This window comes from Tachysurus vachellii, chromosome 13, assembly GCF_030014155.1.
Source record: "Tachysurus vachellii isolate PV-2020 chromosome 13, HZAU_Pvac_v1, whole genome shotgun sequence".
Taxonomy (NCBI): domain Eukaryota; kingdom Metazoa; phylum Chordata; class Actinopteri; order Siluriformes; family Bagridae; genus Tachysurus; species Tachysurus vachellii.
The window spans coordinates 5,212,313-5,237,440 of NC_083472.1; the positions used below are offsets into that span (position 1 = coordinate 5,212,313).

Here is a 25,128-nt window from a genome sequence, read left to right on the forward strand (position 1 = left end):
GCGTCCATGCTTCAGTATGAAACTGCTTAGGAGACTGTACGACGTGCTCTTTTTTAGTAACTTGTCTTTGCTGCTTCAGGATTCCCCAGGAACAAACTAGGACCACATAAGTGTGTGTGTGTGTGTGTGTGTGTGTGTGTGTGTGTGTGTGTGTGTGTGTGTGTGTGTGTGTGTGTGTGTGTGTGTGTGTGTGTGTGTGTGATTATTGCCTGGTCTCATTTCACCCCAGATGGTGCTCTGCTTGGTCATGGACTCCAGGGAGGATGGAGATGCCTGGATGGAGGAGCAGTGGGAGAAATGGTACTGCACACACACACACACACACACACACACACACACACACACACACACACACACACACAGGGCCTACACTAAAAAAAAGTGTAGAAAAGGTTTTCTACACTGACAATATGTTTTCCTGGTCTATGTGTGATTGCTAACAATTTTTACTAGTTAGAAATTCTACTAGTAGAAATTTAGTTCTACTGGAAGCTTTTTTATTAGTTTGGCACAAGATATATCTGCTTTTTCTTACTGCACCTGAAATCTTTGGGTTTAAAGCAAATGTTTAAAGGCTTTGCAGTAGCATTCTGAACTTTACTGACCTCAGATCAGCGTGAAGAGTGCAGAAATAGTGTAGCTTACTAGGATGAAGTTCTCCCAGATCAGGTGGATGAGACAGTACAGCAGATAATTGGGCGACTCACAGGGATGCACGATACGCACGTACATTATATCACAAGAGGAATTTGAGCAAAGCAAATGCTATTTCTGGATAAATATTTAATAAATTTTTATATAGAGAAAATAGTTTTTAGTCGCTTGTTATTAAGGTTTCATTTTATCAATAATTTCAATCATTTTGCTCGTTTTTTTCGTCATTCCTTTCAGTTGCACATTTATGTATTTTTTAATGTATTTATATAAAATTATTCTTTATTTTACTTGGAATTTATTACAGGTCCACATGCAATATGGTGATTTGATTTGATTTGATTATGATCATACTCTCATTGTCAATTCTGTCACTAGAAACTTTCCAGACAATTTAAAAGCCACACATCTGACAGGAGGTTCAATTTCTCCGTCGGTTCTTCAGTTATTTGTCCTATTTAGTGGAGTGTTGAAGTGACAAGGAAGTGTTTCACCTGGTCTTTTTTGAGACCTAATGCTCCTCTGCTGATGCACTGGAAAAAAATCTAAGCATCAACAGTATTATTAGATATATTTTTGCATTTTATGATGTCACTGGGTGTTATAATTAGGTGGAACTGAATTGTCGGAAATGTAGGAAAAATGCTCCAGTTTTATGAAATGAAATGTCTGCATTAAATGTGTGCAGTGGAGAAGCTAACGAAGGTCCCGCCCAGGGCGTCAGTCAGTCAGTCATTCGTTGAGGTTGTGTTTTTGTACAAAACCTACATTATTGTGAACAAAACCAAAACTTGGATCCATCTCACTTTAAGAATATATAAGAAATATGTACGCTCTCTTTAATACGAGTATAGTTACTCATTGTTTGTGTGATTTTTATAATAAGGAAATGATTTTTTTTTCGGAGTGCGTATGTGATAATGGGACCCATTAACGTCGTTCTCAGCTTGGCTGATTGTTGCGCTAATGCATGTGATGTTACACAGATCTGGAGGCTGAACATTAGCTGAACTTCGCTCATATCACGTTAAGAGACAAATTGACGTGATCTTATATGATGTTTTTGGTCCCAGGATGCTTTGGACCATGATTCACCTAGACAGTAGGTTATAAATCTGAGCCCCGATATTGCATGAAGATTTAAATTTACAGCATTATTTACAGCATCCTTATCCAGATCCGTTTATAATTATCTTATTTATACACCTGAGCAGTTGACAGTGACAAATTCATATCTGTTGGGAATCTTTTCGTTCTCCATCATCATTTGGAAAAGCAAAGACACAAGTGGTTATTGCATAAGACTTGTAATTCTGGAAAAAAGTATTGCTTGTAAGTTATATGAACTTTAAACATTATTTTAAATATTTATTGTAATATTCGTGTGTGTGTGTGTGTGTGTAGGCTCACTTATGACATGAGTCTGGATGAGTATGAAGACGATGACCTGTCAGAGGTGACGGAGATCACGGATGAGAATGCTGGCCTTCTGAGCCACCGTGACTTTGATATTCAGGTAAAACTCACCTACCAAAATTAGAGAATTACGGAACGAGCCGTACTTTAACTTCAACTTGCTTAGATTATATTATCCAGCTATGTGCTTAGATTATATTATCCAGCTATGTGCTTAGATTATATTATCCAGCTATGTGCTTAGAGTTGTTATACCGTCTATTCTGGATTGTAAAAGAAAAGATGTGTGTAGGGAGCAGTTAAGGTGTGGAAATGTATGAGATCTAGAGGGGGTTGTGCCAAAGAAAGATCTATATATGGTTGAACGTTATTGGCGTCTCATCATGGCGCGAGATCAGCTGTGATCAATATCTCGTACTGCCGTGCGTCACTGTGATGATCAGCGATGGCTATGATGATGAAAACGTCAAACACCAATCTGACAAAACATGTCTTTAGACTGGGGGAGGAAACCAGAGCACCCCGAGGAAAACCTTAAAGCAAAGGAAAAGTGACTTAGACAAACTCTGCTACCTAGTTCAGTGTATACCAGATTTATCCAATTCTTTTGAGTCAAGTCAAAAAAAAAAAGAAAAAAGAATAGATGAAAGAATAGATGTAAGATGTGACAAGGCACGTGACATGCTGTTTAAAAGGCCAGCTTTTCAATTCTGAGAAGCAATTCAGATTTAAAAGAGAGAGGGGGAGGATATGGAGGGACGGATGGATGAACGGAGAGAAAGACATAAAGCTGAACAGACAGACTGATAGTTATACAAGCAGATAGGCATGTGGATAGAAAGAGAGAGGGACAGGCAAAAAATGGACAGACAGACAGACAGACAGACAGTATGTGTTTGTATTTAAATATAAATATAGACAGAATTTTAGAGAGATAACTGAAGAGGCAGAGACATGGAGACTGAAGGATAGAGACTAAAATAACAACAAAAATATGGACTGCCTGTTAGGTAAACAGATTAAGAGATAGACAGACAGATAAACAGACAAGGTAAAGGAAAAAGGCAAACCAACATTTGAACAGAAAGAACGAGAGATAGAAAGACAGACAGTCAGAAAAATAGAAAAAAGCACAGACATACAAAGTAGGAAAAACTAGACAGGCTGAGAGGTAAAAGGGAAAGAGTGAAAAAAGATGGAAAGAAAGACAAATACATTAACAACAAAGGACAGGTGAATATATGTGCAGCCAGAGAGACAAATAAACAGATAGATTGATAGACAGATGTATAGAGGGCTGCCAGACAGACAGATTTATGTATGGGCATATGTTTGGATGGGCACATGGATAGATAAACTGACAAAGATACACAGAGAATCAAACGGATGGATGGATGGATGGATGGATGAATGGATTGATGGATGGATGGATGGATGGATGGATGGATGGATTGATAAGACAAACATTAAATAGTCGAGTGGACAAAGAGAGATAGATGGACGGGTTGATGCATAAATCGACAGACTAATACATAGATAGGTGGACAAATGGATGGTCAGACAAACAGATTGATAAAAACACACTTTATCAGACCAACTGATAAAAACGTGTCAGACAAACGAGCAGAGGATCAGAAGGACAATCCGACAGCTAACTGGCATAGTATCACAGACAGGCCGAGAGTTATGGATAGACATAACAAAATCTCCATAGACGGTCATAAACTTCCTTTTACTGATAAATCCGTTCTGCTATGACATCACATCACACGCTGCACATTTTGGTGGAGAAAATGGAGCAGGTGAGATTTTATTTAGCCACACTTTAAATCTCACACATCACATAATTACAGCATCATACTAATGACACTTTCTAAAGTCGCATGTTAGCCTGTTGTATTGAGAGTTTGTGTTACTGTACTGCAAGAGCAGCTCTCGTTGTGCAGAGCTTCACATTCGGTTGTCCCCTGCAGGGAAAATGTTTTTTTGTGGGTCATCTGATTCTCCTTGGAGGAGCTTGCTGGTTTCCGGCTTCCTGTCTTAGTGAATGCAGAGCCGGTCCTCCTCTCACTCGAGTGTGTGTGAGGAGAAGTGGCTGTGGCAGATGTGCTGTTTTCAGACAGAGCCAAAGCCATTTATTCAGCTTTAATCACAAACGTTAATGAAGGAAGTTGAGCTCAGAGTCAGACGAATGGGACCAGGCCCGAGACGTCAGAGAATTCACAAACATGCACAGTTAGCATTATAGCATTCGTGTTATTGCACAAATAATGAACTGTTTCACATTTCTTTTATGTTTGCCTGGATAAAGCTATGATGACATTACAAGATACAATTTGGTCCAAATCTGCGCTAAATTTCAAAAACCTCCATTGATTTTGTGTATATTCCTGGAGACATCCATAAATATCGTAGAGACACCGTTTAATGCTATAAAACATTGTAATCTTTAATTATAATTATTAATCTACAGTGCTGTTGAATTCTGAAGTATAGATCCAGATAGAGTCCAGATCCCAGGTTTATATTAATTCTAACGCTTTATTGTTTCTATAGCAACAAAGTTTTCACTTAAAATTTGTATTGTAAATGTTTTTCTCAACATTGAAAGTCATATTTGATTAAATTATAGGTTCTAATCTTTGGTGTGAAAACAGTAACAGAAATTCGGCTTCAAGTATTTTCTTCCTTGCATATTACATACTCATAACGATAGTCAGTAGTTTTTATTATTATAAAAAAGACGATTATAATTATCATTATTTTTATAACTAGCTTCTGTACCTCAGCTAATGTGTCTACATTTAAAGAGTCTTTAATGTGTTTTTACTGAAAGACCAGCTATAAATTAAATATGAGGTTGTCTTACTGCTTCAGTTCTCCATATTCCCTGCACACACTGAAGCACATTATGGTTGTTGGTGTGTCATTTGGACACCAATTCTGAACAGTGCATTGTGGGATTTCAGGAGCATGCTGGATCCTCTCCTCTCTTTGGACACGGTGTAAAATAGGGAAAAGTTGACAATCAAAAAACGGATAGTAAAAGCGTGGTTTCAGACAAACATACGATTACGTATGAATATTTAATGTGTACCGTTGGTCACATGACCTGAGCCATTTTAATCCAAACAGGCACAAGTAACGTTAAGTACCTTTAAATTTTTAAAGTGGCTATTATGGGTATAAAACAGACTGATGTATTGATTTATATAATAACAAATACTGATATAATGGTGAAATAATAATAAAAGCTACTTTTTTTTCTAAACATATATATATATATATATATATATATATATATATATATATATATATATATATATATATATATATATATATATTCATACTGAATAAATAATAATATTAATAATCATTATTTTTTCTTTATTAAATGTGCTGGATAAATAATAATAATAATAATAATAATAATAATAATAATAATAATAATAATAATAATAACAATAATGAATATATTAAATACCACAGTAATTACAGATAATTATATAATTATATATTATACTACCAGTATATATATATATATATATATATATATATATATATATATATATATATATATATATATATATATATATATATATATATATATATTAAATTAATATTATATATTATGTATAAAGAATTTGTATAACATATAATGTAAAAAATGTTGTTTTTGCATGAAAATACAGTTTTATATTTATCTGCGAATGTGACATTGTCTGTTATTATAATTACTTTTATGAATACAATTTGAAATCCAAAAACTTCAAACCTACAGTATGGTTCCTTGTATATAATATGGTGAAATTTAAATCTATAAGTATTATAAATACCAAAGGGGTATGAATATCTATATACTGGTATACTCTATATAATGTAAATATGTAAAATGTTAATATATAAAATCAAAATGAGATCTGTGTTAGTGGACTGCAGCTTTTTGTCCTCTGTGATTGCATTAGCTTTCTGCACATCCTCCGAGGCTCCAAGTCACGGGATGACATCATCACTGCGTTCTGATTGGCTGAGCCTCAGCTCCCCCTCTAACTACTCTTCTGGTTTCTCCTTCCCAGGAACACATGATTTGTCCATCCAATAGAAGCAGGGACATGGGCCGGAGGAGGGGGGCCGTGGAGCTGCAGAAGGAGATGCTTCAGCTGGACCTGATAGATGCTGAGGGAGGCACCCAGGAAGAAGGAGGAGAAGACGAAGAAGAGGAGAAGGAGGAGGAGGAGGAGGAGGAGGAGAGGCCTCTGCTGCTCATCGATGAGCACCGAGAGGAAGAGCGGTCACTGATCGCCGCCATGGATACGTACCGGCCCAAGAGACCCACCACCCTTAATCTGTTCCCGCAGGTGCCAAGGACTCAGGTGAGCAGGGTGACAGCTGGAGTATAGGGAGTGTGGGTGCGTGAGAAGCTTGGGCTTCAGTGTGTCGGTGTGTGTGGACGTGTTAAGTGATGAGATCTTTATACAGCTGGTCTCTTGGTAGATTTTGGTGTAGAAAGCTTGGGAGATTGTGTGTGTATGTGTGTATGTGTGTGTGTGTTTGTGTGTGTTTGTGTGTGTGTGTGTGTGTGTGTGTGTGTGTGTGTGTGTGTGTGTGTGTGTGTGTGTGTGTATGTGTGTGTGTGGACTGTATATGTGTTTATGAGGCGATTGGATCTTCCGATCATGGGTGTATAATAAACCAGGTTCTGTAGAATTGAGGATATTTGGTACAGAAAGCGAAGCTGTACTCTCACTAGCATCATTAACACACACTCCTAATCAAATTCTGTGCTATTCAGTGATGAAGTGTAGAAGCTTGATGGATTGTGCTGCTCCGACTCCTGGCCTGAATGATGCTGATGCTGATACTAAGGCTGAGCTTGATGCTGTTTTTGCCGACGACGTGGCTCATGCTCCCCCCTGTGGCCCACCCGCTATGAATCACACTCCTCCTCCTCCGCTTCTGTGTAATGGAATCAGGCAGGAAGTGTTGAATCAAATCCATGACCTGCAGGGGTCAAAAGGCAAATGAAGGAGGAGATTAGACCACCACTGAGAAGTGCAATCTTTGCTCGTGTGGTCAGGAGGATATTCCAGATTATCTCATACAGACGAGCAAGATGAAAGATTCGTTTTAATGAAAGCGCTTAGCATGAAATGGATTTTTATTATAGGAGGATGTTGGTTTTTTTTTCATCTTTCAAACAGTAATTTGATTTGAAAGTGATTTCTATTAATATTTATCATGAATAAATGTACAAAATGTAAACTCCCAAATGGCATAAAATATTTTCCGGGACTCGATTCCCCATGATATGACTACGTACTCGTGTTGTTAAATGTCACCAGTGGTATATATACAAAACATATATATAATGTCACATAATGTTACAGTATATACTAAAAAATAAATCACTAATGTAAGTAATCGTTTGTGATTGCTTTCTGAAACCTTTTTTTAAAACATCTTCTGTACAGTAGGTGTTCATTAGGGTTGAAATCTGCTGAATGTGAAGGTCATAGCATATGATTTACATCAATTAGTGAATCTCGGTGCTCTGTGGATGTGGGCGGAGTCATGCTGGAAGAGACCACTCCCACTTCCAACTGGATAGAAATGTTTCATCATAGTATAAAGAACTGCTAGAGGACAAGCGAAGCCAAATTAGAGTTAGCTACGTATTTTTCCTTTAATTTGTCACTCATCTGTATTTGGGTCCGTTGGCATTTATGCAGAAACCTCTGTAGATGTCAGATGTAGGGCGTTTAAGAACAAACTCTGAGCACTATATCCAAATAATCTCAGTCCTGCAGTCTGTTGGGCACACCTAAATATTTCTTCTTCAAACATTATTCTTCAATAAATTCCTTGTGATTGCACCTTCAGGCAGGCGTACTCAAAAGCACAAGTGAGAAATGAACACAATGCACACTGGAAACCAGTATATGACAAGAGGGGTAGAATTTGCACTGGTTTTAGTGTGTTTTTTAAACTGGAGATTAATCATAATGTGTTATTGGAAACAGCTGATTCCCACACACCGGTCTATTCGTATTGTCACTTAGATTTGCTGATTGGTTGAGGACAATTTACTGTAATCTGTAAAAAAAAAAAAAAAAAAAAAAAAAAAAAAATGAGCAGATGGTTCATGTAGCTGAATGCTAGAACAACATGTAGGCAGCCATCTTGGATGACCAGAATCAGGGTTTGATTTTACAAGACAAGATACAAGATACAAGATACACGCAAGACAAAAGACTGGATTATTCAAAATCTTGCTTATTTACTAGTTGTTTAATTACAAATTATATTTTATAGTTCAACAATATTATTTGAAGCAAACATTTGAAGAAATGATTTTTTGCCAAACAATTGCTTCCTGATTAGAGTGGGCTGAGCTCTTATGTTACAGTAACATATACAGGATATGATGTAATTAGACTAAATTAGGGCAAAATGGAAGCTTTTAATAGCTGAGGAGATATAGCTTTAGGAATAGCCTCAAGACCGGCTAGTAATTAGTCTCAGAGGAGGAAAAGTGAGCAATTGTTGAACCTTTTCTTTAATCTGCTTCCCCAAATCTGTCATACTCCAAGTGCAAGTGATGTATGAAGCGCTGGCTGTGTCTGACCTGGATTTTACTGCTTTCTGTATTTCTACATTATTATTGCATGCTTAGAATCCGATATGGGTTCATGTCTTTTTCCCACTTTGTTTTCCCCTTCAGTCATAATCTTATGCTGTACTAGAAATAAACAAAATGGCTGTCATGCCTTTGGAGAAGAGTTGCTATCATTTGAGTATTTGGCCAGTTTTATTTTGTAAATAAAACCTCTTTATTGTTGCTGCTGTTGTAAGGAAAGCATGCTAATGTTTCTGTGAGAGGCATTTGGGGTTGTCCTGTTTTCCTGGGGTTATTCTGTTTCATGGGGTTGTCCTGTTTCATGGGGTTGTCCTGTTTTCCTGTGGTTGTTTGGTTTCCCTGGGGTTATTCTGTTTTCCTGGGGTTATTCTGTTTTCCTGGGGTTGTCCTGTTTTCCAGGGGTTATTCTGTTTTCCTGGGGTTGTCCTGTTTTCCTGGGGTTAATCTGTTTTCCTGGGGTTGTCCTGTTTTCCTGGGGTTATTCTGGTTTCCTGGGGTTGTCCTGTTTTCCTGGGGTTATTCTGGTTTCCTGGGGTTGTCCTGTTTTCCTGGGGTTGTCCTGTTTTCCTGGGGTTATTCTGTTTTCCTGGGATTGTTTGGTTTTCCTGGGGTTGTCCTGTTTTCCTGGGGTTATTCTGTTTTTCTGGGGTTGTCCTGTTTTCCTGGGGTTATTCTGTTTTTCTGGGGCTATTCTGTTTTTCTGGGGTTGTCCTGTTTTCCTGGGGTTATTCTGTTTTTCTGGGGTTGTCCTGTTTTCCTGGGGTTATTCTGTTTTCCTGGGGTTGTCCTGTTTTCCTGGGGTTATTCTGTTTTTCTGGGGTTATTCTGTTTTCCTGGGGTTATTCTGTTTTTCTGGGGTTGTCCTGTTTTCCTGGGGTTATTCTGTTTTCCTGGGGTTGTCCTGTTTTCCTGGGGTTATTCTGTTTTCCTGGGGTTATTCTGTTTTCATGTGGCTTTTTGGTTTTCCTGGGGTTGTTCTGATTTCCAGGGTTTTTCCTGTTTGCATACATGTAAAATCCCCTTGCCATCCATTACATGGGAAAAACCTAAGAAGTTTCAAAGCAAATGAGATCAATGTTTGTTAGTAATGCATTAAAAATGCATTGAGAACTTTGCATTGAGGAAATTTGACACGGATCTAGACCCCTGAGCACACCCTGAGGAGGAGGAAAATGAAGAAGGGGTAAAAAGCTTCATTATATATTCTTTATATAATTAGACATCTGTCTTCTACCAAAAGTTCAACATGAGAGTGAATCAGTGATAGTTTGAGGCTCTTTAGTGGCTGGTTTATTGAACTTCCATTCTAAACACAAGGTTTAATTTGATCCCTGTTGGAAAGTTTAGGTGTAAACAATAAATCCACATGCACAAAAGTAATAATATAAAGAAGCTGAAAATCTTCTTTATATAGAAATCAACTGAAATCCTTCAGCAACCTTCAACAGGAAGAGAAACGCTGTCTAGAGTAGGCTTCACCAAATAACAGTAAGGGTGCTAATACTTTTAAAAGCAATACTGTATTTCTATACCTTAAGACATCATCTCAGTGCTTTTATATTTAAGCATAGAATCAGTCCATGTTTTTAATTTAGGAAAATGAATTAATCCGATATATTTTCTAGGGTTCTGTTCAATTCAACAATGAGAATAAGTTTTGTGAACATTTTATTAACACTATGAACATTGGTATTTGTGCTGGCTTCCTCTGCAGTGGCTTTGTAAACGTAATACACTCAGTGTTTTTCAAATGTAGTTAAAAGCATTGAACTTTCCCCAAATTGACCTGCAGTTCTTCTCAAAAAATGAATGAGAACTGTGATAAGGAAATGCAAAAGAAAACCCTGAGCATTTAATGCATTTAGTTGAAAAAATCCATACCAAATGACTTTTATGTCCTTGTTAGCACACTAGCTAGAGTTTTTTACACACTGTGTAGGCCATTCTGATGATATAAGGCCCAGTAGACTGGAGCAGAAAAGCAGCAGTTTCTTCGAAGTGCTGTAGAGCGTCAAGTCTTTTAAACATTTATTTTTGCAATATTTTGCACCGCCTGAGTATGAGTCATATCCAGGTCAGCAGCGTGATGATGCCTGGAGGAATCACTGCCTGATTCTGCACTCTGACTGTTAATCCTTTATCCGTGCTTGTCATGGGACAGGAAAATAACCATTTCAAAGCCCTTGGATATGATGAGCATTGATGCGATTTGTCTGGAATTTTGGAGTCCTGCTCTCATCCTAAGCTGAGCCTCGATACACAAGCAGTTTCATATTCAGAGCTAAGATAAGTTGGAATGTGTAGCTTGCTTTAGCATACTGTTGTCATCTCACTTGTTTGTCTGAATCTCCAGTGCCATCATAAGAGCTGTGCATCGAATGAAAAAAAAAAAGAATTAGTAAAAATATTGCCATAATTAGAAACATCTTGTATTCCTTATAAAAAGATAAAATAACTCAAATATAAGATTATTAAGCCTAATTCGAGACATTTGTACCAATTTCATGCTTTTCATTTTCTTGTTGATGAACTTATTTCTATCATTTTATTTATTAATTAAATAAATTTATTAATTTTGCTTTTCTTTAGAGAAATGCTTCTTGTTTTTTTTTTTTTGTTTTTTTTTTGTTTTTTTTTGTTTTTTACAACTGTCCTGTTTCTGTAAACTGAGATCTGTGCACGTAATATTCTGCTCTCGTAGACCAGGGCCGGTGTGGGTGCAGGTTTATATTCCAACCAAGCAGAAGCCACACCTGATTCCACCTGTTTAATCAGTTGTTCTTGGCTTTTAGTAGACTCTGGTGTGGCTTCTGCTTGGTTGGAATGAAAACCTGCACCCACACCGGCCCTTTCCGGATAAGCTTGGACACCGCTGTCGTAGACCATCTGCCTGACGTGTTGATGTGCTCTGCTTTGTGAGATGCTTTTCTTCTCACCACGGTTGTACAGAGCGGTTATCTTACTTACTCTTTATCTTACTGTACTTCTTACTACTGGATGTTTTTTGGGGTTTTTTTTTGTGCCAATCTGTGTAAACTCTAGTACCCCAGGAGATTAGCTCTGTCTGGAATACAACAACGTTACAGTCAAAGTCACCGAGATCATTTTTTACTCTATTCTAATGTTGTGAACATTAACTTAAACTCGTGATCTCTATCTGCATTGTTTCGCTGTTTCATAATTGACTAAACAGATCAATTGTATGAATATAAAGCTGTTTCTAATAAAGTAGCCAGTGAGTCTACATGCACTCCTTTATCCTGTCTTTTGTGCTTTTTATAGCCGTTCGGAGCTGCGTATAGATGGATCTTTGGTAGTGAAGCCTGCCAGTATATTACAAAGACCCCTGCTGTCCACTTCCTTGCCTTAGGCTGAGGTGGAGTATTGAAATTCTGCAAATTTCATAGCAGATGGCTTAAAACAAGAGCACAAGACTCAGAGATCTGACATTTCTTGTAATTGTTGTAATTTTTTTCTTCTTCTCTGAGACAAAATCATCTTTTACAAAAGAAGAACTGAGACACATCACGAATCTGTGTCCTTCTCCATATCACCATCATGCCATATGCTCACACACACACACACGCACACACACACACACACACACACTTCTGTGCCCCTGTTTCCATGGAAATGGAGGGTGGGATGCCCATTGCATTGTGGTAGTGAGTCAGCAAGTACTAAGAGGGCAGTAAAGCACCGATAATTCCTCTTCCCTGAAGCTCAGTCATGCTCACGTCACAGCAGAGTATTTCTGTGTGAAATACTGAAAGCTCTGTAGTTACTAAAAACATACAAAATCTATAACAAAAAAAGTGGACTCAATATCAATATCAATGCTTACTGATTCATATTTGATATTTCTTAGCATAAAGTAAATGGTGTGTAAACTAATAATGTCTCAATGAATGTATCAACTGAGTATTTTTTAACTACTGGACTGTGAATTCAATGTAAAATGACAGAAGGAAGTAAAATGTTCATTAAAATGTCGACATTTTCTGAAGAGCATGGTTTTAAAGCTCTACGATTTCTTTTCTCTACATCTCAGCATTTTGTTTCCTCTCTTTTCCCTCAGGACACAATTAATAATAACTCTTTTGGTAAAAAAGACAGAAGGAAAGAGAAGAAGTCCCATCCAGCTTCACCTCACATAAAGGGTAAGCCAAAGTCTTGCCCTTCTTCATGAATATCTGATTGTTAGTTTATAGCATGCTAGATTCTAGATAATCATATTTTGTGTATTATACTGAAAACTCAACAGGATGGGTCATATGATATGTTTTTCTTCTTTTGGAATGAATAATAATTTAACAGGATCATAATAGGCCACAAGTTCACATGAGGCCTTGTGGCAAAAAAAACAGAACGTTCTGAGTGGCACCAAAAACAGATTTCTTTTCCCTAATTTTAGTTTCTGATCTTAACTGAAAGTTAAAATAAGGACGCAGACCATTCCTGCATGTATGCGTAATTGTTTGGGGCTTTTTTCCTGCATAATCCTCTTCCTGTTAGTGCTATTACCTAATATAATCCGCTGTGTGTAATAGGGGCCCAGCTAGCCACATGTGAACGTGTTACCCCCGTCGATGGGGACAAGGTCCAAGCCAGCAGCCGGTTGGTTTGTGAGCCGGCTGCATCTATGAAAAACAAAGCTCCTGTGTCTAACTGCAAGAAACAGGATAAACCTTCTGACAGTGTGGGTAACAACATCTGTACAGTCCCGGTGTCCAATCACGCAACCATGAAGGACACGACCAGGGATGGGAATTTGACCGGGACTGTCAGCAAGGAGAAATCCCATTATAACTCCGTTAATGGATGCCGGGAACATGTACAGTACCCTGGAGAAAACGGGTATACACACCCCAACTCGGATAAAAACAAGGACAAGAGTAAGGAGACGAGGCAGGACATCCAGTTGTCACCAGTGGGTGCTGAGCAGGAGAGACCTTTCCTTTCCCAGAGCAGCGACAGCAATCGCATGTCCATCAGCTCCGATACTGAACTCCCTCCGCTGCATTTCCATTCCCTAGCCGAACGTACCAACCCATCCATCAGCGAAGAGGATGAAGTGTACGCTCCAACACCTCCGTGCAGGACCGATAGCCTCAGTGAGGCAGCAGACTCTGTTTCCAGTACAAAAACAGGCGACACGGCAGCTGTGAAGGCAGCAGATAGCACGGACGCCTCGGGACTGACGTACGACTCGGTGAAATACACCCTGGTGGTGGACGAGCACTCGAAGTTGGAGCTGGTTAGTCTAAAGCAGTGTTACCAAGGCTACGACAGCGACAGCGACAACACCGTCTACGAGTCGGCTGTCGACGATGACGATGAGGATCATGATGCAGACGACGACGAGGAAGAGTCAGGTGCAGGAGGATTGAACAGAGACACTTCCGGTCTGTCCACAGACTCTGCCACTGACACCACGTCAGACGTGCCTCGCTCGCGCAAATTCCTCAACGTCTTCATAAACAGACGTCCGCGCTTTCCTGGTGGGTGGATCACACTTCTTTAACAAATACTTAGTGCACTCATTTTTCTTAAAAATAAAGACTAACATTGGTCCAAAAATGCAGACTTGTGGCACTCCTTTTGATAATGATCTAAACTTTAGGCTTTTAGGCTTTTACAAAAGCGGTCCTTTTTCCCTGAGAATATTAAATCCATGAGGCCCTTTTCCGCCTCAGTCATCCCTTTTACATTCCCTGGGAAAATTTTTTACTACTTTCAGGTGTTTTGTGTAGTCAGACTTTGAGAAAACTTTAATTATACCACAATGCTGTTGAATTCTTAAATCTGATTAGTTAGAATTTTGCAACACATCAGTTCTCACGGCAGTTCCATCTATACGGCCAATCACAGGTTTATATGAATTCGCTCGTTCTAATACGTTATCGTTTATGTAGCGGCAACTTACAAAGAGAGTGTTTGGAAAATGCTCCAAAAACAAAAAGTGTGTAGTTGTTAATGTGATACGTTTTCTGTCAGTAATCCATTTTACATTTTTGTAAATAGTTTACATCGTTAGTGCTTTGTATTTGGGCTTCGAAGTCTCTCAACAACGAGTCTTTATATTTGCTATAATTTAAATGATAAAAGGAAGTAGCTTATTTTGTGCTTTAGGTTACATAACAATTATAAATAATCTGTAAAGGCATTTTAAAAGTATGTGGTATAGTTCTTGTTGTGATATAAGAGGATTAAAAGGCTGCAGGAGTTTAATGCTGGGCAGTAATAAGTTATGCCGTGTTAACAGTAACCTTGCTTTACAGCGTGTCGTATCACACCGCTGTATAATTTATTGTTGCTTTATAACATTACGACAGTCTCGGTTTCATTCCTTACATTCCTTTGACAAGGCGTTCTAAAGTTTAAAGCGGTGTGTCCGATCTGGTGTGAAGGTTTTTATTCCAGCAAAGCAGAAGCTACATGTGACAACCAAGGTTTACTGAATAAACAGGTGGAATCAGGTGCGGCTCCTGTTAGATGGGTATAATAACCTGCTCTCAACGGCGCTTTGAGGATAAAAGCATATAAGACATAGCTGGCATAATATGAAGCCTTGTAGCATTTCCATAATAATCTGATTATAAAGCTAGGATTTCTAAGAATTACAACTTTTTCCTGTAACGTTCCTGTGACGTTTTTGGTGAACGTCACTTACTTGTTGTTTGTTGATCCATAGGTGTGGAATCCTTTGGCCTTTTCTCCTGCATTATCGATGGTGAGGAGAGAGAGCAGAGCCACAGGGCAGTGTTCAGGCATGTTCCTCTCTCATCTTTATTACTCTCCAGGAAAACTTTACTTCTTCTCATATATCATTCAGATTAAGCACAATCCCCAGGCTGGGACTGATTAGGAAGTAGAAGCACATCTCAAATTTAACTGTAATTTATTTTTAAACATTGTGATTTGAAACAAACAAGTTTTTCTTCTTTCTTAATTTAAACGGATCAATGGCAGTAGGAATTAAAGTCTGTAACTTAGGAGCTGTCCAAATACAGGGTTGTAGATCTGTATAGATCGGTGTTAGACAAAACCAGGGATCAAAAATACTCTCGCTTGTGTGTGAGACACGCACAATGCACATGTTCTTAAGAAGGCATTTGTTGTGGTTACCAGGTTCATCCCGAGGCACGAGGATGAGCTGGAGTTGGAGGCGGACGACCCGTTGTTGATGGAAATGCAAGCGGAGGATCTGTGGTGTGAAGCCTACAACATGCGCACCGGCTCCAGAGGCATTTTTCCGGCTTTCTACGCAGTTAAAATCACCAAGGACAACCAGCCTAAAGGTACCACATGTCCTGAAAAAAGCATAGAGTGAATATCACGTATAATACAATTTAGTGTTATTTCTTCTCAGGTTACAGCTCTGTGGTTATATATATTTTTTTTTACTTTTCTTTCCAGAGGTCAAAAGTGACTGGCTAGACACCTTCTGGGTGAAATTCCTGGGCTCTGTTCAAGTGCCATATCATAAAGGGAATGATGTGCTTTGTGCAGCTATGCAGAAGGTACAATACAAGCATGATATACACCGACACAGAGCATCAGATCAATCTCAATTATTACTCTTTACCTTCATCCTAACAGATTATTAGTGCTGGCATATGACATGTATAGAGCAACATTAAAGCAATGTTTATTATGTAAGGAATAAAACAGCTCATCTCATATTTTCCACTAACAGCACCTCATCTTTTTTTGCCAAGGATTTATTATTTTTTTTATGAATTATAGAACAAAACCACACATTTTAATCTATTTATAGATACATTTAATGTGTTGCATGAGATATGTTATATATATATATATATATATATATATATATATATATATATATATATACACATTTCCTTAAATATTAAATAATATTTTATTCCTCACTGAAAACCTCACCTTATCAACTTCACCTTTTATTTTGTTTAAAAAAAGCCACAGTTTAATCAGTTAATTTTTAGTTTTAACTAAATCAATAAATCTAGCATAAATCTAAATCATAATCTAAACAAAATTGTTTAGCATGTTCACACTTCAGAGACCTGGTTAATGGATTAAATGTACTGAACAAATGTAATGTGAAGCAGTGGAATTTTTTTGCACTAACAAACAATAAAAAGAGGATGGACCGTTAGCTAAAGGGATTTGCAACAATTATTGGCACCCCGATCATTTTAGTTTATTACATATCAGCACTTCTTTTATCATGCATAATGATGTTGAGGAATACAGAGCAAGCAAAAAAGAGACTAATTCCTCTGTACAGACTATATCTAGATCCTTCCGGTTCCTAGAACGTCTCTGTTTCCTGTCCAGAAAAGGAAGCAAAGAACACTTAACTCTCCAAACAAGTATTAAGAAACCTTAGATGCAAATCTGATCAAATGTAATCAGTTTGCACAACATTATTGTTTACATCACCTTAATTTTTAACATTAACAAACCTCTCATGTATTTCATTGACCAAATTATTTGGTTATCCTGATAAGACAGTAAAAACTATTAAGTCTTAGATCAGAGTATGTGATTGAGACACAGCCCTGATTACCCTGTTCTCGAGTTAAGCCTCTTACTGAATAGCACAATAGCAACAGTCAGAAAATGGCATTGAGGCACATTTGCACATCCAGGCTGGGTAATGACTGATAGATTTGGGACGTTTTTCACTGTAATCGTTTCTTTAAGTGTGAGATAGTGTGAGCAAAATCCGTGATGATGTTTTGGCGGATTTCAGATTGCCACAAACCGAAGAACGATGCAGTTCAACCCTCCCTCCATGTGCATCGTGGAGATCAACATAAGAGGAGTGAAGATCATCGTTCAGGACGAGTGTGAGGTTTCCGGAAGGGTGCGTGCGAAAATCAGCATACTCAGCTTCCTTTAAGTGACTGAATATTGCACGATATGGATGTCTATAAATAGCTAAATTGAAAAAAAAAAATAAAGGTTGTGTTTCATTCTGAAACACATAATGGCAGATTGTTTACATTACCCTTGCTTTTGTCCTGAGTTTCTGCTTAATCACAAACGATTTATGGTTTTTTTTTCCCCTGTTCATAACACCTTTCAGCTTATTACTCCATAGCCATTAAATACAGAAAAGACCATATTGTCGCGATGAGACAAAGGCGAGTGAGGATCCAAATGCAGTTCAGTCTTTTATTGATCCAAAACAAGAAACAGGCAAACAGACGGGCAGGCAAAACAGGGCAGAACACTGAGCACACAGGAAACAGGACCATAGACACCAACATTCAACAACGACCAGGGAAGTGAACAAACAGAGTAGATATATTAGACAGGAACCAATCACAAAGCAGAGACAATGAGTAACTAAGACAACAACCAAGAGGGAATGAATGAGTTCAATGAGTGTCCATGGCAACAAACGAGTGGGCGGAGCAAACAATTAACAGCAGGGCAAGACAGCAGACAGAAACAGGGCAAAACACAGACAGACTCATTACAAATATAAACATTACGTGATATTAACATAATCACTAATCAATGTACAATTATTGGTGAACTTGGGTTGAACTTGCAACCTTCCGATTGGTGGTTCAACACCTTAACCACCTATTCTACCACATGAGAACACTTATCTATCCAAAGAAGTACTGAAAAACAACTTTTCTAGAAAACAGTTGGCAAATGGCAGTTTTTTCAGTATAAAATTATTCTTATTGTTTTCTTTTTTCACTTTAATATATAGGTTGTAATTATGCAATACAGGTGGAAAAGGTTCTGACATGATTTATTTTGGTTTCATTTTTCTATCCACTATTCATTTGTATTGAAAGGAAGCTCTCTTATTTTTAGAGCTGCTTTGGATCACATTTGAGTCAAAACTTTCTATTCCTCAGCAGTTTTTTTTGTCAGTCTGCAGTAAAAATGAAAGCAAATACAATTTGTAACTGAGCTAATATTAGAGAAGTGAAAATTCAGTCAATGAGGTTTTCTTGATTGAGATAAGCAAATTAGGTTTTTCCCATGGATCTTTATTGCTGATCTTCATTCCTGCTTTCTCTTTTCCTTTTACAGGGTGACAAATACTGTCACTTCTTTCAGCTGAAGAACATCTCTTTCTGTGGATGCCATCCAAAGAACAAAAAGTGAGTGACATGAACTAATCGAAAGCTAGAATGATAGTGTCTGTTCATTTTCTTCATCATCTTCAGTATTCTAAAGTATTATTTTTTTTTTTACAATTTAAAAATATTCCCAAACAATAAATTGGCCAAAATACATTTTAATATACTAATTAAAAAGTAGGCTTGATGATTTTCAACATATGGAATGGATATATGTAATGAAAAGAAGGCATATAAAGGATGAATATGTTTATTCTGTGCATGCCTAGTCATAAGTTCCATCTGTTTGTCAGGTATTTTGGACTCATCACCAAACACCCAGCACACCAGAGGTTCGCCTGCCATGTGTTCTTCTCAGAGGAGCATGCTGCATATCTGGCTGAATCTGTCAGGTAAGTGTCCTCATGTACTTGTTTCAAGATGCAAGGATCTATGTAGAGTGGAGTGGAGTGGAGTGGAGTGGAGTGGAGTGGAGTGGAGTAGAGTAGAGTAGAGTAGAGTAGAGTAGAGTAGAGTAGAGTAGAGTAGAGCGGAGTAGAGTGGAGTGGAGTAGAGTAGAGTAGAGTAGAGCGGAGTGGAGTGGAGTGGAGTACAGTAGAGTGGAGTACAGTAGAGTGGAGTAGAGTAGAGTGGAGTAGAGAAGAGAGGAGTAGAGTTGAGTAAAGTACAGTAGAGTGGAATGGAGTAGAGAGTAGAGTGGAGTAGAGTAGAGTGGAGAAAAGCAGACTAGAGAAGAGTAGAGTGGAGAGGAGTAGATTAGGGAGGAGTAGAGAAGACTGGAATAGAGTAAAGTAGAGAGAAGAGTTGAGTAGAGTATAGTAAAGTGGAGTGGAGTGGAGTAGAGAGGAGTAGAGTGAAGAGAAGAAGGATGGAGTGTAGTAGAATGGAGAGGAGTAGAGTGGAGTCGAGTACAGTAGAGTGGAGAGGAGAGGAGTAGAATATAGCAGACTAGAGAAGAATAGAGAGTAGAGGAGTAGAGAAGAGTAGAGTGAAGAGGAGTAGAATGGAGTGGAGTAGAGTGGATCATCATTTCAACAATATTGGAAGATTCAAGTAACAAAACTACATAAATAAAATGAAAGAAAATTCTTATTTTTTTAATGGTTAGTAAAATGCATTTAAAAAAAAATCTAATTTCTTGTGTGGAAAAAGTAAGGACACCCCACATATATTTGTATGTAAAAAGGATAAAATCTCCTACAGCTGTATCACATCAGGTGTAAATGATTAGAACATTAGTTATAGAGCATTCTGAAGGAGGCTTGTCTTAATTTAAACCTCAGATATTTAGATTGGTTTGCTTTTTATTGTTGAAGTGAGACGTATCACCATGGTGAGATCCGAAGAGCTCTCTGAGGCCTTTAGGAAGAAGATTGTTGATGCTTATGAGTCTATTAAGGCATAAAAAATGATCTCAAAAGAATTTGTAATCAGCCATTCTACTGTCCGAAAATAATTTACACGTGGAGAAGATTTAAAACAACAACCATGTCAGGACGTCCAAGCAAATTCACCCCAAGAGCAGATCGCGAGATGTTTAAAGACGTCTCCAAATACCATAAAATATCATCACAGGACCTACAGAGTTATTCAAACTGAATTATTTGGAGACCAGAACAGAGAGCATGTATGACGTAAACCAAATACAGTACAGCATTTCAGCAAAAGAACCTCAAACCAGTGGAAGTGTTGAGGAACATGTGAGACCATCTGTCAAAAGATTTAAGCTGAAGCGAAACCGGAACTTGAAACATGACAATGACCCAAAACATACCAGTAAATCCACCAAAAACTGGCTGAACAGAAAAAAAAAAAAAAAAAAAAAAACATTGAATTCTAGAATGGCCAAGCCAAAGCTCAGATCTAATTCCTATTGAGATCCTGTGTGATGATTTGAAACAGACTGTGCATGTAAAAAACCCATCAAACATCACACAGCTGAAAGAGTTCTGCATTGAAGAGTGGGGCAAAGAGTGGAGCAGAGAGCAAAGAGCTTCTGCATTGAAGAGTGGGACAAACCAAACTGGTAGATGACTACAAGAAACGTCTCAATGAGGTTATTTCAGCCAAAGGGGAAACACTAGCTATTAGTGCACAGGGTGTCCTAAATTTTTCCTCAGATAAAATACTAATTTCTGTTGACTTCTTTTGTTTAATAAGAGAAAACAAAGTGTTTTTGTTGTTTACATACAAATACATCACTTTCATCTACAGGTACAAATTAAAACAAGATCAGAGATTGACATGTTGACATTTCATAATAAAGAACTGAATATTTAATGCAGTGTCCTAATTGGATTAATTATGATGAACACATGAGTATGATGAAGTGATGAAGTATGATGAAATTCTTAGCCAATTTTTGTCGCAATATTTTGTTCACTCTGTTGATGAATACATTTTGGACAGCATTAGACAGCATTTTGGACAGCATGTGTAGCAGGTATAGCTCCATAAAAAGCGAAAATTAAAATCCATAATGCCATCAATAACCTGTGTTGTTTATGCATAGCAAGACCTGCCACTGGGGGGGCACGGTGGCTTAGTGGTTAGCACGTTCGCCTCACACCTCCAGGGTTGGGGGTTCGATTCCCGCCTCCACCTTGTGTGTGTGGAGTTTGCATGTTCTCCCCGTGCCTCGGGGGTTTCCTCCGGGTACTCCGGTTTCCTCCCCCAGTCCAAAGACATGCATGGTAGGTTGATTGGCATCTCTGGAAAATTGTCCGTAGTGTGTGAGTGCGTGAGTGAATGAGAGTGTGTGTGTGCCCTGTGATGGGTTGGCACTCCGTCCAGGGTGTATCCTGCCTTGATGCCCGATGACGCCTGAGATAGGCACAGGCTCCCCGTGACCCGAGGTAGTTCGGATAAGCGGTAGAAAATGAATGAATGAATGAATGAATGAATGAATGAAGACCTGCCACTGAACTCTGTTTCTTGCGTAATGAAGTGCTATTGTAGTTTCATTTTCTAATCTGAATCTGATTCTGTTTCGTTATTCCAGCAAAGCGTTTCAGCAGTACTACAAAGAACACATGGAGTACTCCTGTCCCACAGAGGACATCTTCCTCGAATGACCTTTGCTCTGTCATGTACATTTGGACTACTGTATATCCTATTATCCAAGGTGTTGCATGATGGGTCACAGAAATCTCCTTAACATGTCATGCTGCGATGTTTATGTCTATTTTAGACAAAGCATACGATTAAAATAAAAGACACGTGTGTTTTTAGCTAATGCATACTTTGAATAGCAAGAAAAAACCTTCACTGATAATTCCAACATGGTCTTAAATGATTTATAAAATTAGATTCTAATTCATAGAAATCATAGAAGAAATTCAATAATTTTTCTGCATAGAACCAAATACACACTGTCCTAAAAAACGAATCAAATGGGTTTCTGTACATTATTAAATCTTCTTCACTGTAATGCTTTGGTTCACGTGCACTTTGCTTAGAAAAATGGGACACGTGCTAGCATGCTAGCAAATGTTAACAAGCTAGGTCTCAGTGTCACAGTGTCAGTCTGCCGACATCCACTGGGCTGGGTTTCCGTTGTTTAGCACCATGTTGTTGGATGTTGTATTCAGTGTGCTTCAATATTCAAAGTCATCAAACTGTATCAATGCCTAAAAAGCATCCAGGCCATGAAATCTTTGAATTTATGTAACCTCCACAACCTTTTCTTTTTATTTAGTTTGTATACAGGTTGAATGATGTATGCATCATATACAGTGCAGTCCATAAGAAATCGGTTACAGATTGCTAAAACACACCAACTCTCTGACGCATGGTGGTGGTAGTGCCATGGCTTGGTCTTGTGCTGTTTAAGTGTAATTACTCAGTGGACAGCATTTGAGAATTTGATTTAATTGGACTGTCCGAATTGTTTACTTTTTACTAATTATTTACAATTTTCCGTATCTTAAAACCCATTTACGTGCTTGTAAAAAAGGACTAAACTCAACATGCCATAAACAAATAAACAAATATTGCCAAAAAATAGCAGTGTATTTTTAAACAACAATTTTAAACAACCTGTCAATCAAACGAGTCCAGCAGTTCAGATTTCTAGCTTTTTATCTTTAATTTCATTTTCTTTCATTTCAGAGATATTATGTTAAGAAAAACATGTCAAAAAAGTATTGGCACCCCCTTAAAAAAAGCTCTAAAACTTTGCTAAAGACCAACTGAATTTTAGTACTGAGGTTTTTGATCCCATCTTTACAAAGGGTGCTAATTGTTTTGGAAATGCTACAAATAACAGTAAGAAAATATTTCCACCAGTCTGAATTTTATCCCGGGGGCACGGTGGCTTAGTGGTTAGCACGTTCGCCTCACACCTCCAGGGTCGGGGTTCGATTCCTGCCTCCACTTTGTGTGTGTGGAGTTTGCATGTTCTCCCCGTGCCTCGGGGGTTTCCTCCGGGTACTCCGGTTTCCTCCCCCGGTCCAAAGACATGCATGGTAGGTTGATTGGCATCTCTGGAAAATTGTCCCTAGTGTGTGATTGCGTGAGTGAATGAGAGTGTGTGTGTGCCCTGCGATGGGTTGGCACTCCATCCAGGGTGTATCCTGCCTTGATGCCCAATGACGCCTGAGATAGGCACAGGCTCCCCGTGACCCGAGGTAGTTCGGATAAGCGGTAGAAGAACAAACTATTCAAGATTCTTTCTTAAAACAAACTATTCAAGATGCTAAAATATGGTTTGGCTAACTGCAAGCTACAATAGTCAGCAATCTCATTAGCTTTGGGTGAATTTCCAACTTCATTGATATGCATGGTAACTTATGGACTGCACTGTATGATAAAAGTGTACTATAATTCAGCCACTCGAATATATTAATTAAAGATTAATCATATTTAAACAGAGGGTGATGTACAGTGTTAAATGTTTAAAAATCCCTCTTACTATTATGAAATTTGGTGACTATCATATTTATGAAAGAAATATACTGAGCTTCAGAGCAAATGGTTTATTGTAATTGTACATGTTACACAGGTTTGGACTCATCATGTAAACAGGTGAGCACGGTGGAGAATGAATTAAGAGCGAATCCACACAAATCTACGCTCGGTTTCATTTTTTTAAGCATTTTGGAATGAACACACCCTTACCAGCATGTACTTTAATCTGAACTGAAGCTTAGCCACAAAGAGTATGCAATATTTAACCCTTTGAGTGAGTGAGTGAGTGAGTGAGTGAGTGAGTGAGTGAGTGAGTGAGTGAGTGAGTGAGATAGAGAGAGAGTGAGTGGGTGAGCGAGAGTAAATGCGTGAGCGAGTGAATCAAAGAGAGAGAGAGTGAGATGAGTAAGATAGATAGAATGACAGAGCGAGTGAGTTAGTGAGTGACTGAGAGACAAAGAGAGAAAGAGAGAGAGAGTGAGAGTAAATGAGTGTGTGAATGAGAGAGAGAGAGAGAGAGAGAGAGAGAGAGAGAGAGAGAGAGAGAGAGTGGGTGAGTGAGTGAGCGAGCGAGTGAGTGAGTGAATGAGAGAGACAGAGAGAGTGAGAGAGTAGTGAGTGAGTGAGTGTACGAGTGAATAGGAGAGAGAGAGACAGAGAGAGAGAGAGAGAGAGACAGAGACAGAGACAGAGAGCGAGTAGTGAGTGGTTTAAAGAGTGTGTATCTAGTTGACCTTTCAGACATCTATTGTTCAAACTAAACTAAACCGTTGTAAGGAACTGGGTTCTGGGTTCTGGGACTTCAGCACATTAACTTACCAAATTAACCCAGTTTAGACAAATTCTGGATCAAAGTGGGCATAAAAAAACAGTGCTCATGATTTCTAGATGTTTCTTATGAACAGTGATGATGTTTGGACCGTATGTGTCTTCAGATCAATCCCGCAAAACCACAAGTTGTGCCTATTCATTTTGTTTGTTGTGTTGATTGTACATGGTGTTTTTATTTTTATTTTCAGATGATCTTGACTGTACTATGGAACTGGTTAGAAATTAAACTTGGTTTGTAAAGATGTTGCACTGGAGTCTGATTTTGTTGAGTTCACTGGTTTAAAAGAATATTTTATAAATCAAACATATTGCAACTGTTATTTCAGTTTTGCACTAGAACTGTAAAGCGAATGTTGCTCAAATCAAATGAAAAAAAATATATATATATATATTTATAATAAAATACATATAAGTTATGAGTTAGTAATTTCAATCATTAGTTATTACATACTTCATTAGTTAGAATTAGTTATTCATTAGTTATTACATAATTCATTAGTTATCATTAGTTATTCATTAGTTATTCATTAATTATTACATACTTCACTAGTTATCATTAGTAATTCATTAGTTATTACATAC

General features: G+C 38.1%; 1 protein-coding gene across 1 annotated transcript; it reads left to right on the top strand.

The window, feature by feature from the left end:
- Positions 1 to 2,063: 2,063 nt before the first annotated feature.
- Positions 2,064 to 24,792, top strand: mapk8ip1a (mitogen-activated protein kinase 8 interacting protein 1a). The gene is made up of 11 exons (XM_060885915.1): positions 2,064 to 2,170; positions 6,147 to 6,443; positions 12,786 to 12,867; positions 13,258 to 14,208; positions 15,402 to 15,477; positions 15,839 to 16,008; positions 16,127 to 16,230; positions 17,451 to 17,564; positions 18,758 to 18,828; positions 19,101 to 19,199; positions 21,809 to 24,792. Exons 1-11 carry the CDS (start codon positions 2,072 to 2,074, stop codon positions 21,879 to 21,881), a joined length of 2,136 nt encoding a protein of 711 aa, XP_060741898.1. The 5' UTR covers positions 2,064 to 2,071; the 3' UTR covers positions 21,882 to 24,792.
- The last annotated feature ends 336 nt before the right edge of the window (positions 24,793 to 25,128 follow it).